General features: G+C 35.9%; 1 protein-coding gene across 1 annotated transcript in view; it reads left to right on the forward strand.

Moving 5' to 3' along the window:
• Window positions 1-14,894, forward strand: part of LOC105211162 (uncharacterized) — a 271,702-nt gene that overhangs the window by 130,390 nt on the left and 126,418 nt on the right. The window contains exon 3 of the mRNA XM_029039568.2: window positions 14,418-14,641. Within this exon, the coding sequence (XP_028895401.2) occupies window positions 14,418-14,641 (224 nt within the window). The remainder of the gene's footprint in view (window positions 1-14,417; window positions 14,642-14,894) is intronic.

The raw sequence follows: 14,894 nt of genomic DNA on the forward strand, positions 1-14,894 counted from the left end.
ATTCCCTTTGATTTGGCCGTAAAATTATGCATATAGTTCGGCTCGGAAATTGTTGTGTAATTTTTCTAGGTTTTTGTGTTTGCTACGTGATAGATTTTTAATGCATAAATTGCAATGCGCAGCGGACAAGCATTAATGTGGGGGAAATATAATTTTTATTTTTTTATTGAAATATGTGAGCTAGCATGTTATGCCTGGTTAGAGCTTAACCTCTCCAATTCATTTTGATATTTTCGCTAATTTTGAAAGCTTAGAGCAAAAAAAGGGGCGAGCTTAGTCATAAAATCGAGCGAAATTGCTTAAGTTTCAATTAAAAATGTATAAAATTTTGAAAATCATGAATTTGTTAGTCTCTCTGCAAATATGATATACCTACTAACACTCTGCAGATGAGTGACTACATACTTATCGATGCATGTACTCAACTCATCTGATAGATCATTTTACACCCTTACACCTATTTCTTCTTTATCAAATTCATCTTCTGCAGGTACTTGAAAATATCCGACGATGTTGGCAAATATCCCTTCCGCTTTTTTGCTTTTTATTCAATGATTTATAAAAAGTGTTACAGTGATCGGATTTAGTTCAAATATGCGCCGTTTTGTTCGATAATCTAGACCGCAACTTCATAATAGTCCCCTCGTAGAAGTCCCCTCCTTATTTGCGAAGAACTCGGACAGCCACTTTTCACAAGCCTCTTGTGAATTCAACTGTACACAAACAAGGGCGTTCGCCATGGACAGGAACAGGTGGTAATCACTTGGCGCTATGTCCGGGCTATATGGTGGATGCGATAAAACTTTCCATCCGCGCTTACATAGCTTCTGACGGGTCATCAACGATGACTGGCATTGTCCGGGTGGAACACTACACCCTTCTTGTTGACCAATCCTGGACGCTTCTGGTCGATCGCCTGCTTCAAGCGGTCGAGTTGTTCGCAGTAGATGGTAGAATTAAGCATCTGATCATATGGGAGCAGCTCATAGTGGATGATTCCCTTCCAATCCCACCAAACACACAGCAATACCTTCCTGGCCGTCAATCCCGTCTTGGTCACTATTTGGGACGATTCACTGGCCTTTGACAACGTCTTCTGCCGCCTGGGTTATCCATAGTGTCATTTTCACCCGCATTTTAATATTGATTTAATTCTAGCTTATACTGACTGGTAATATCACAGAAATATTTTAAATATTTAAATTAATTTTGCCAAAAATACCAAATAGTACTATATTTTCATTAATAACACACTAGAAAGCTAAACAATTACAATATTCATTTGCTCTAAATTGAATACTGAAGTCAAGTGTGTGTCAAAAACGAATCAATTATTTCTTTTCAACTTGAACCTCTATTTAACCAATTACGTATGCATAAACTGTAAGTGCTTTCATAGAGAAATAGCAAATCAAACTGCCATATCTTTGAACCAAATAATCTATTTACATGTCAATGTCGAAGAATACGTTTTTACAGTTTGTCTAACCAATCACAAATCAAGTATGCTACCACTCATAATTCTAGTCACTACCGCATGTTGATTAAATACAGACATAATAACAACAAACAAACATGGACCCAATTGACTCAATGATCAGAAGTCTTATGTAAGTAAGAACGGTCTACTACTACCCTCTCTAAAACCATTAGCCGGTATTCAATACTCAAGACCACATATTATGAATACATATGTGCATATGTGTGTGTGTTGCTTACTTCCCACAACAGAAAGTGTCACTGCTGAAAAGACTTACGATAATGGCCATGGTAAATGAATTAAATGCATTATTATCTTATGAACCTAGTAGTGAAATTTTGAGAGGAACTGATGAAGAGAGTGGTTTCAAAGTCATTAAAAGTGAACCACTATTTCATACTAAACTTTCAATAAATATTGATATATACTTCAAGAATTGATACTATTTTCTACACTTTTAGATTACTTCATAACAAAAATAGTTCTGAATCGCTTCTATAAACATTTCTCCAGAAATCTTTTTATGAAAATCAATTGTTATAAATAACAAAAGAGTAACTAACTTTCAGTCTAACCTGTTGAGCTTTTTACAGCTTTTCTATTTATAAACCGACATACTATGTCTATTCGAAAGCTTGCATTATCATACAGCCTATTTTGGCTAACTACTGGGTCTTCATATCGTTGAATCATTATTTACTTACCCTATACAATGGGGTATACACGTATACGTCCCACACTCATGAATATGTATAAACAATAAAATGAAGCTCGGAAAGTGCGCTGCAATGCTATGTGTTATACATGTGGATGTTTGTATGCTTGTGTGCATAGTGGCCAGTTATTTCATTGCACATTAAGTGCTGCCAGCATCAAACAACTGACCGCATTAACCAGCTGACAATAATTTAAACTGACAATTGTACTGGCTGGATCAGTGGAGAATTGTGGCAGTCATATTGCAAGTATCAAAACACTTAAATGAAAGTGAAAAATTTCATATTTTCACCCCCCGTAAGGAAAAATTTCGGGAAATTTTAAGAGATTATGAGAAATATTTTGTGAATGTTTTCAAACATAGCTACGGAGAGAGTCTATAGACATAACTAGTACGAGGTCATGGTGTAGATTGGCAGCGCTTAGCGATATCGGAAAAAAACATTGTCTATATTACTCGAAAAGTGGAACCGTCATATACCATTCTCATGACCCTGATATTACTCTATATTCAATTCGCAAAGACCATAAAATTTTAGGAGCTAGGAGAAGTTATGACCCGATTTTAATAATTTTTGGAACAGAGGCATACTATTAGAAGAAGAAAATTTCCTCTAAATTACATTAAATTATCCGAGGGATTTACCTATATTTTCGGTGAAAAATTGTCCTTATTCACTGAGTTTTTCATGTTCGATATCCGCGGCCTTGAAAAGGTATGGTCCGATTTCGACAATTTTTCCACAAGTGAAGTCAGAGATGATACGCAGTATTTGTGTAAAGTTTTAGTCTGCTATCCTCATTGGTTCCTTATGTTCATATATCTTATAAAGTGAAGGAATCAAATGGAAATCAAAATTGAATTATATTGAAAGTAGTCGTAGTTGTGAACCGATTTCGCCCTTTTTCCATCCGTGTTAACAGGGTGTCAAAAATTATTATGTATCGAATCTCATTGTAATCGGTCGAGTAGTTCCTGAGATATGGTTTTTGACCTATATGTGGGCGACGCCAAGCCCATTTTTTATTTTGCAAAAAAAATTTGAGAGTAGCTTCCTACTGTACTTTCTTCGGCAAATTTAGTGTTTCTGACGTTTTCAATATAATTATTTTCGTGTTAGAACAAATTTAATTTGAAATTATTAAGTCTGGCAACCTATATATAAAAAAAATTAAAAAATTTATTTTCCATCCCTTTTTAAAAATGTTTCGACAAATATTTTGATTAAAAGTGGTGGCAACTCCAAAAAATAAAATTTTCATATGAAAGCTTATATTAAAAATTTCCTGTTACGTTTTAATATTTTTCTCAAATATATGTCATTTATCAACCATTATTTAAATACATGTGGCAACTCTTATTTCATTGTTTTTAAATTTCCCACAGCTTAAGATATTCCAAATGAACACAAAAATGGGCAGATTAAAATTCTTACGACTAACCAGCGCTTATGTCTTTTAAGACACTCACAGAATGCAGAGCACCCACCATGCTTCAAACAATGCTTGCTTGGAAAACACACACACAGAGTTAAAGTACACATCCAGCTGTTTGCAGTGTCACATAAACCCTGAATCCAGCTGCTGTTCAAATGCATTTATCTTCGTTCAAAAGTAATTTACACACGCACATTATTCATATGCATGCATGCATGGACACTCATACACACACACATATGCATATGTATGAGGTTTTCTTAAATTACACACACATCTATACATATATATTATTTATGTGCATAAAGCTGGTCACTTGATTTGACCTCCTTGTGTACACAGAAGAGCGTGCACTTTCTTCTTCTTCGCATTGTTTTCTTGCCTTCATCTTTGCTCCACCGCTCTTTACCTTTTCTTCGCCATGCGTTTACGTTTAATTCATTATTTTTCTCATCAGCCAGCCAAACAGCTCGTTGTTCATTTATCGTTGTTCACAGTGTAATTGACATTTATTAATTGGAAAACAATAATTCCCAACGGTCCAACCTACTTTCCATCCCCGAATTGCTCGCCCATTGCATACATACATACAAGTATACACGGTATATAAAAGTGCGCTGAACGCGTTTCATGTACAGTTAGTTGAAAGTGGTTTGGCTGGTTCGCTTCCACTTGGCTTGAATTCAATTGCCGAGTGTCCAGCTCATTTCAGTTGTCCAATTGTGACTCTCCGGCTCAGTTGCTCAGTTGCTCAGCGGCTCAATGTGACCATGCCAAGCAATACATATACATACATACACACACATAGTAGTGAAAAGCATAAATGCATATGTAGTGGTTTTTATGCTTTTTATGTTTCATGCAATTTTGTAATTGATAGTGCTACCCATATGCTTAAATATGTAATATACATATATGAGTGTGTATGTATGCCAAGACAAATATTCTCAATTTGTTATTGTCGCCTGCATTTACACCGATATCATTTTTCTTTATGTTCCATACAAGCGATGTTTGTTGAAAATTACACCATATTTATACTCGTATATATAAATATAATTATACATATATGTTATATATAGTATAATCATTAATTATTTACGCATATACAAGTTCTGTCGCTGCAAAAGAGAGTACTGTGAGATTAATTATTTACATATGAGTGCATCTCTTTGTATGCTCGCCTGCCTTTAATCGTCCGTCACACCTTAATGTACTCGATTAACGGTAAATACCTGAACATAATCTTCATAAAAAACCTTATCACCTAACATATTTCATACGAGAAAGAATAGCTATAATAAATTTACATTATATTTATGATAGATCTTAAGAAATATTCTTTACACTCAATCAACCGCGATTGTAATAAGTATTCTGTAACATTAGCTGACGTCATTTTAGCGCAAATTGTGTTCTGTTCGGTAGCGTTTTATAAGTTTGAGACTATGCATTGATATACTTATTAACGTCTCCAATACAAGAACAATTTTATAATACAATCTGATGTTGATCTTTTATCTTTGTTAAAATATTTCTTCCCTCAAAGCGGAATATCCTTGTGACATGGTTAAATACCTCAGCTTAATCTTAAATAGAAATCTGGAGCTCAAAAACGTTAGTTGGTATGGAAATAGCGAAACCTTGGAACGTATCCTAAACAGATTTAAATATATGAAATATGACTTGGGCGCTGTGTAAATTGAGATATCTGAACTGCTGTGAGTTCAGCGCAGATTAAATATGGATCATTAAAAATCAGCTATGACTCTATTTGACTGTTGTACCTTCCAAATAGTCTCCATTCGATATCATGCCATTATGCCAGCGTTTCTTCCACTCGTCGAAACACTTCTCAAACTCCATTTTTGGCTCTTGGCCTTGAGGGGTTTAGTGTAGGCAGGAATTTCAAAAAATCAATGTTTTGTTTTCTTTGATTTTCGTTAGGTGTAAAATCTTAAAAATATTCGCTGAAAATTTGAAGTTGATCCGATAATTACTTTCGAGTTATTCGACAAATAACAAAGAGCGCTCGGACACTCCAACGCGGTAGTGTGAAACTTTAAATGCGTCTTTCTCAAAACTACGTTTTTTGAACTGAAAATCGAAAACCGCTCAATAGATTTTAATGCAATTTCTACAGCTTTTAGAATACATAATTATCTTACATGATTATCAGGATCGAAGTTTTTTCTTTTTTTTTAAACTTCGCTTTTTTAAGACCAATTACTGAAGATTTTTTCCCGGAAATCTAGAATAGCAAAAAAAATTCCTGAAAATTTTCATTTCTCGTGTCTCTGACTACCCATAACCTCTTAAGCTCTCTCTGCGATTTTTCGTTTGATTGGTTCTCTTTACATTTTGGAATAGGAAAAAGTCACACGTAGTCAATTCAGTCGAAAATGCAGTCTAAGGGATCGCTACAGTATTGTTTTTTGGCCAACAATTCACGTACAAGCAACGAAGTGTTAGCTTTTAGCAAACGAAAATCGCAAAGTTCATAAAAACACGTCTAACCTTAGCGGCTGCTACAGACAAATAAAGCAATGAAAAACGCCCAAAAATTTTATATTATGTATATCAAGATAATTAAACGAAAAAACGCAGTAAACAGTTAAACTGCAAAGAAGCTTTTAAATACTTTATTATAATATTTTTCCCGAAGTAATGACTAAAGTTGTTCTATAATAGTTCTCATTCTATAAAATGGTTTGGGGGCAACTTAAAAAATTTGCTTTCTGATAACACAGGTCCACAAAAAAAAAATCGATGAAAGGTTCCTTTGACCAAACATGGTGTAACACATGTATTTTGGGCCGCTGAAACCGAATCTGAAGTCCGTTTTGCTCCATCACGTCAGGATTTTTTCCTAACCTCAAAATATATGTCGGATTTTATTTGACAGAAAAAAATTTCAAAATATTAACGGATTTAGCTTAATTTTGGGATAGATGGGTTGTGAGGGGTCCCTGATTACGAAATTAAAGACAAATTTTCAAAATATATTCGCTCACATAACTTTTCAACTATTTTTTTCCACGATATTAAACACCTTCTCTAAAAAACACAATAACAATATTATTCTTATCATCCCAAAAAATATTATTGACTAATTATTAGATTATTATATTAGAACTAATTACAAAAAGTAGTCTTCGTTGAGATTGCTACGGACACAACAGTTGTGAGATGAAAATACCATAAGCTCCCACATTTTATGCCTATTTTCGATACTCTATTTTTCAGGCTATCAAATTTCGCGCGTGTTGCCTAACCAGCGCTTTGGGCGTTCGATTACAAATGATGTGGCAATGCCAAAACACCGACATTTACTTAATTTATGGCTACTTTAGCAGTCAATTTGTTATTTGCATGAGGAACGCAATCAGAGACGTCAACAACAATTGAATTTCGTTGGATAGGTACATAGATTACTGGAATGTCCGAGAAATTCGCCAAGTATAGTGCGAAATTATATAGAAATCACACACAAAGAAATGTAATTATAACGGTACTGAAATTCACAACACTCAGCCTATGCGTGTAGAATGTAATTTCGTAAACAAAATACTTGCGAATCACCATAATTATAGATCTGCGCATACCAAAAGCTATGCACGTGCCAAAGTTCACACACCGAAGCAGACACACAGTGTACACAAACTAGCCATTGTTTACTTTAGTTTTTCTGCCATAACCTCTATTTCTTATATGCCATCGTGCGGCATGTGGCAAGCGTGTGCCACAGCTCGGCTACAACTTGCCACATTTTAATTTGCATTTTCTTTGCCCAACACCCAGTTACCCAGTGTTTAACCAGCAAGCTCGTGTAGTGACCATGTCGTATGCTTGGCATGCTGCCAGACACTCTCCGTTCGTCCGGAGCTACAATACACAATACAAGCTCTGGGGAGCTACAATACACACACAAATATATAGACATGTTTGTATGTATTTTGCAGACCACGCTGTGATTTATGTGCCTTCTTCAGTGGTTATTATGCAATTTTCCAATTTTTCTGCGAAGGCCATTGTCGTTGCACTCCGGTGGCTCATGCAGCCAAGACAAGCCGTGGCGCTTGCATACGCTTAAGGTGTGGCAACCCTTTTGGGCTTGCTGCTGCTGCTGTTGCAAGTTAACAACAATTTAGCAATATACATTATGTGCTGATACAGCGTTGGTCAGTTAAATGGAAACGGTATAAAGTCGATGAGTGAATTGAGAACCTGTTTGCTTCCAAGTACTATTCACTAGACAGAGTTCTTCAAAGAAAGTAACCATGGATCACAAACTTGTAGACCTTTCCCTGCAGGAAAAAGCTTCCGTTGTTCGAAGAATATCTAGTTTCTCCCAATTTTTGATTGTGAAAGCATAATTTAAACTTTGAAACTGTGTTCATCCAGTGGTAATATTATCGGGTCTGGACCAGCTGATCGAGTCTTTTTGTGTTAGGATTTGGATAAGTCTCTTCGTTGAAATATATTCTTATTACTCCTTTCTCTCGTTGTCTTCAAGTTCATAAGTGTGTTTCTGGATGGACCTCGAGCTCCCGATGTATCTTTCTATAGATTAGGTTGGGTTAGTAGGCCAGCAAGCCATGCATAGACCATTAATGGTATTTAGCGATACCAGATGGAGTGTCGTTACGTAGTCCTTGAGTAGTGGCAATCGTTTAGGATGCCAGCGCTCGACGCGAATTTTAAGGAATATGAGGCCTCCCTAACGATATCTCCTCCTAATTAATGTACTGTTTGGCGCCTAAATACCAGAAGCGTAGTCTTGCTAACGCAGGAAAAGCCCTCAAGAGATGGTCCACTGTTTCCCTATTGCCCTGCTCTTGAGACTTACTGTATTCTTCCCGATCTGACAGCATCTGACAGAGTCTCTCCATAAGTAAGATCTCACATCTCTCACCTTTAAGTCAATATTTAGCATAACAGTAATGCCAATGTAAAAAGTAGATTGAGAAAATAATCTTCAGCGGAATGTTTGAATGTCAGCTCAAGGTCATTAATATTTAAAATAAGATATATAAATATAATTACGGTATTTCCTTGCCATATAGCCATCGCACTTTTTTCATTTTTATTTTGAAAAATTTCGCTAGGTATCAACTGTCAGACCAATATGTATATTCGTTGTCCATCAACGCTAGGTCCTCTCAATAAGGAACATGCCAACACACACACACATTTTATATGACCATGTTCCATTTCAACGTGTACTCTACTTCAATTTCCACACTTTTCATTTTTACCATCAGCTTTTGTTGTTGTTTATTTTTGCTGTTGCCTGTATATTCTTCATTTTCATTTAATTTTTGCATTCATCTTCGTTGATGGCTGCACTCTGGCGCTTTAAGCTCCCCGATGAGACCGCTGTTGTAGTACATAACAGTATATCATACGACCAGCCGCCGAAGCCGTTCGTCCATCCGTCCGTCCGTCCGTCCAATCGACCACTCAATGATTTTCCACTTGCCTGCTATGTGACACCATTTCGCTACTGCGTCTCTGCTTCGCTTCGCGTAGGTCCTTTTACCCATTCACTTTGCTGGGTCCCCAATACGCTCGGCTACGATTATGTGCATACAATTTTTGTCATTTAAAGATTTATATCTTTCATTTTCTTATTTCACCTTTGGAGAGATTATGCGGATAAAAAATTGTCACTTTGTTGTATTAATATCAGCTCAGTGTTCTCCTTCTGTTTTCTGTGTGTGCGAGCTCATCGATGGCGAGTTATTTCTTCTTTTTGGAGTTTATTGATTTTTTTAATCACTTCTTGGAGATGAGAGGGATAATGAGCTCTTATGAGCTTTCTTAGTTAGTGATAGTAGTTGTGGTGCCACTTATGGCAAGTCATTTTAAGTCATTTTAAGTCATTTCATAAAATGAGCTGTATTTCCTATTCTTGCGTAATGGCATCGGAAATGGAATGCGTTACACTGAAGCCTTCTCTATTTCGCTTTTAACTTTATATTGCTTGGCATCAATCAAATCTCAATTTCCAATTTTTTAATCGGCTTCCATAAGCGCCATAGATATATCTGTGACCTAATAATACTCAAATCAATGGAATGATAATAAAATCTAAATTGATTTAGTGGTTCTTATTGAAGTGGATCAAATTTAAAATATGGTAATTTTCCACATATGGACTCGTATATAACCGCCTTTTATATATAGTCGTGCGTGAAATAATCGAATGCATTGAAGAATTAAAATGGTTGAAGAGAGATTTACGCTGCGTGTGACTTCATTGAATGCATATTTTCGAATGCTTAAAATGATGCCATATTTGCAGATTTTTGTGTTTAAATGCGAAAATATATATGTGATAAATTATAGTACTCGAATTACTACTTTGGTGACAGTTGGTAGTCATTTGAAAATACCAAAAGGAAAAAAAAGTGGAAAAATAGGAAATATATATATTTTAGAGTGGCTTAGATACTAATCCAGAGAAATGGGATATACTGCAAAGCTCCTTTGTATACCAAAATTAATATATAAATATTTAATGCAAAACTCACAATATATTTTTGGAAGGTTTATCTATACGATTTTAATTTTATGAGATTTTGATATGAATATGTTTGAAAATTAGTAAATTCCTTATAAAAAGATTCAATGGTATACTTTCGCTGGCCAACGCTTTCAAATTACTAGAAAGCAATGTTAACTTCCTTTGAACTTCGTTTCGAAATGTGAATTTGAATATTGTTGGAAATCGTTTATTTAAATTCGAAACGCTTCACTTTTTTAGTTATAGACGGCAATTTCATAATACCCCCACTCGTAGAAGCCCTCCTCCTTATTTGCGAAGAACTCGGACAGCCAGCTTTTCACAAGACTCTATTGAGTTCAACTTCATGGACAGGAACAGGTGGTATGGTATGGTATGGTCACTTAGCGCTATGTCCGGTCAATATGTTGGATGCGATAAAACCTCCCATCTGAGCTCCCGTAGCTTCTGATGAGCCATCAACGAAGTGTGTTTTCTGGCGTTGTCCTGGTGTGGCACTACACCCTTCTTGTTGGCCAATTCTGGGCGCTTCTGGTCGATCGCCTGCTTCAGGGGGCCAGTTGTTCGCAGTAGATGATAGAATTAAGCGTCTGGCCATATGGGAGCAGCTCATAGTGGATGATTTCCTTCCAATCACACAGCAAAACCATCCGGCCTTCGACCACGACCGTTTTAGCTTGATATTGTCGTATGTGATCCATTTTGCGTCACCAGTCACCATCCGCTGCAAAAACGGCTCGAGTGCGTTCCTTTCAGCAGCATATCGCAGGCGTTGATTCGGTCCAGAAGGTTTTTTTGCGTCAAATCATGCGGCACCCAAACATCGAGCGTTTTTGTGTATCCAGCCTTCAGCAAAAGGTTTGAAATGGTTTGGTGACTAACTGCCATCTCCTGGGCGATTTGACGAGATGCCACATGCCGGTCTAACTCGATGTTTTCCATAATTTGATCGGTATTCGTCGTCACAGGTCTTCCGCCGGCTGGCTTATCCATGGTGTCGTTTTGACCCGCTCTGAATTGTCGAAACCATTCCTCCTCAGCTCGAAGTGATAGAGTACCATCACCCAAAACACCATTAATCTCCCAGAACGTTTCTTTAGCGGATTTGCCTTTAACGAAGGAAAACTTTAAAATAGCGGGACTTTCGGCGTTAGTGAACTCCACGTTTACACGTCTCTAACTGTTGAACACAATATCCAAACTAATCACGCAATCGTCGTTTTTTGGTTATGTCAAAACCTTTCTAAGATGTATAGTATTGCTAGATACGAGCTCTGTAGCGATTTATAAAAATGGTTAAAAAATCGATTTTTGGGCCTTAGAGACAGTATTCTGAAAGATACTTCCATTCTCGAACTACTATATTTCGAAGTGCTCTTGTCAAAGTTCATACACTTTACCTTCCGGTATCTCGGAAGTCTCTCGAACTCGAAGTTTTTTTATTGATTATGGATTATGGTGATTCGAGTTAGGGAAGTTCAGCTGCATTAAGCCATTCAGATAGTCAGTAATATAAAATTAATAAATTCAATTGTTCAAATCGTAAGAGAAATAGAGATTTTTTTTTTTTTGATTTTTGTAAGAAATCTTGTTCATCAAACTTAAAATTTTGAGAGGATTACCTTTAGTCTGAATGTAACCAGTTCCTACTGTCTAGCGAACACTTCTACTGTGCACAATAAAAGCTCAGCTTTAATGCCAACACTAAAATGCGACGAAATACCAAATTCGACATTTGATAAAAGTGAATACTTTCAGTTTAAGTGCAAGTGCATATCTGCTTCTCTAATAGTGGGTATATGTGTTCATGCAAAGTGTGAAGTGTGAAGTAATGGCTGTGCATATGAAAGGACAAAAGTATAGATATGAGTATAAGTGTATTTCTATACACTCATGCAAGTATGTGTGTGTGTGTCTACAAATGCATGCATGACATAACACCCCAAACGGAAGATGAACTTTATTTTGGTGCGTGCTGATGAATTTCAACAAAAAATGCTCCCTTTTACCACTAAAGCTTGCTTGTGTGGCTCATATCTTGTTTATGCTCGCATTGTTAAGACGTTCAAGCAGTAATGCAGTTATGCGAATGCTGTTGTGGCGGCGGCAGCAAGTACGAGTATACACATACAGCAGTTGGTTTGCAGCGAAGCGATGAGATAGTGTGTTTTCTTCACTTGCACAGCTCTTCTTACATACACATACATATGCATATGTGTAATGCTTGCAGCACATTTGAAATTTTGCACTACTCTAGTACATCCTTTTCCACGCTATCACAGGAAGGAAGGATATGGCTTGAGCGTAAAAATAAAAATAAAAGTAAAAATGAAAATAAAAAAGATTGAAATTTTAAGAGTTCCTTTGTTTGTGGGCAAAGGCGTGAAAAAGTGCGTGGCAATGCAAGTAAAGTGCAAACAGCAGCTCACGAAATGTGCAAAACAACCGCAATGCAATGTGTGAGTGGCGCTGTGGTAATACTTGCAGCACACACTTACACATTCGCATCATTGTTCATTGCGATTTGAAAACACACACACACACAATAAAATTGCTGGCAGCATTTGAGATTTCGGTGAAAAGTGCTCACATAATGCAGCAGACGAGTTGTGTGCTTGTTTTTGCTACTGTTTCACAAGCAACTGAGCTGCATTTTCAACAATCTCACCTCCCTTTTCATTGCTCATTCATGGCACGTTGCAAAAACATGGATACCCTTAGAATGCTGTTCGCATTGCGCCCTCTGACTCTTTTTAATTTGAAGTGGAATTCATTACAAGTGTTTGCTTTCAAGTCACTTCTGAGTATGTGAACGAACATGCGAGTACATAGTACATATCTAGTACGGATACATATGTGAGTATATGAGTATAAGTACTTGCTAAAACTAGCTACATCGAAATCAATTAGTTTTTGAAGTCTGTTGAATAGATTGGAAAGGAAGTCGTGCGCTTCAGAGAAATTTATTATTGAATTCTGTACAGAGAGAGATAAGTAGTATTGGGGATAGTTGAAAACTAATTTTTTTACACAGTAAAAATAAATTTTATCTATTAAATAGCTCATTATGAAGTCCTATATGGAATTCATTTCTCCGTTTTACTCAATTTCATTTTTAAACAGGTGGCAAGCATACTTAAAAATATTTTTAGTATAAAGTTCTTTAATATCTTAAAAAAAAGTTCCTTAAACCACTGCATTTGAATGCCCATATTTCTGAGCAATTTCAAGAAATATAGTCCTTTATTTTAATCAAAAAGTTTAAACAAGGTGGCAACTTTTTTTCAAAAGTGTTTATGTGTTTTTGAAAGAAATAATTCTAAAATCTATTTAGTTCACATATTGTAAGACAATCGACTATATCAATGATATAGAATACAAATTTACAAACAGGTGGCAACACTCCACAAAAAATTTTAATTTTGAAATTTCTATAGCTCTGGTGTTTGGTGCCCATAGTAGTAGAACTTTTATTTAAGATTTTCAAACAGGTGGCAACATTTCAAATTAATTTTCTCTGAAACACAGTGGATCGGCTTGTATGAAGCCTATAGCTCACATAATACAGTAATTGATAGAAAACGGGTTCTGATAAATGTTAAAATTCGAGGATTAGCAATATTGCTGTTTTTAAAAGTCGATAAATTGACTCGACGTTAGGTCTTAATTTAAGAAATTTCTTTCAGGAATTATTGATTGGAAATGGCAAATTAGAGATGGAACTCAGATTAAATTATATCAGAATATCAGATTAAATTATAATCTATAAATTTTCATACATTGTTAGTAGAGTACTATCATAACTATCGATAATTAATCAAAAATCAGCAAAACAATCGTTGATATCTAATATCGATTGCTTGGCAACACTACTCTTTTATATATAGAATTCTTTTGAACTATAGGGAAAAATACAAAACAAAAACTGATTTTCTGCTTAGACGGTTATTTATCGATAATATTAACAACTCTTTAAATTTCGATAAAACTTTGTAAAAAATATTCCATATCAACTTATGTATTTTTTTTATGTAAATTAACAAAAAATATGCTTTAACCACAAGATATGCTCAGAACCCTTATAAAATAACCTCTTACACCCCCATGTATACCGATATGTTTGTAAATATGTAAAATACCTCAAAAATGTCAATTTACCTTATATCTGAATGTGTTTTTTTTTTGTTTTTATCTCTCCCCTCTCTCGCTCTCGGCATTTTCCGCGTTTTCCGCATTTTCGCTTCACCACAAAAGATATGACAAATGGTGGCGTTCAAGGACCTATGGAGAGTTACAATTCACTGGAGGAGCATATGCACGCTTTGAGCACAACCCAATATCCCCCCACCACCGTTGGCTATGTACATCCGAAGTGGATTGAGCCGTACTTTGATCCGTCGACGCCGCGCAATGTCACCGCATTAATGGGCAAATCGGCGTATTTGAGTTGCCGCGTACGCAATTTGGGCAACAAAACGGTAAGTACTTAACCGTAAACGTGTTGTACACACTCACATATATAAAGTCACTCAGCTGTGCATCCACCCATTTGCTGGTTGCTTAGTAATTGTACTTAACCGGTAGATGGAATTTTTTTGAACTGTGTAAAGGTACTAATCGCACAGCTATGGATTTAGGAGCTAAGTTGGGAGTACTTACAAAGTAATTATCTTTGGATCAGTTAGTAAGAGTAATGTTTGCGATTTATTCTAAAAATACATATTTATATAT

The sequence above is a fragment of the Zeugodacus cucurbitae genome, chromosome 4 (assembly GCF_028554725.1).
Source record: "Zeugodacus cucurbitae isolate PBARC_wt_2022May chromosome 4, idZeuCucr1.2, whole genome shotgun sequence".
Classification (NCBI taxonomy): domain Eukaryota; kingdom Metazoa; phylum Arthropoda; class Insecta; order Diptera; family Tephritidae; genus Zeugodacus; species Zeugodacus cucurbitae.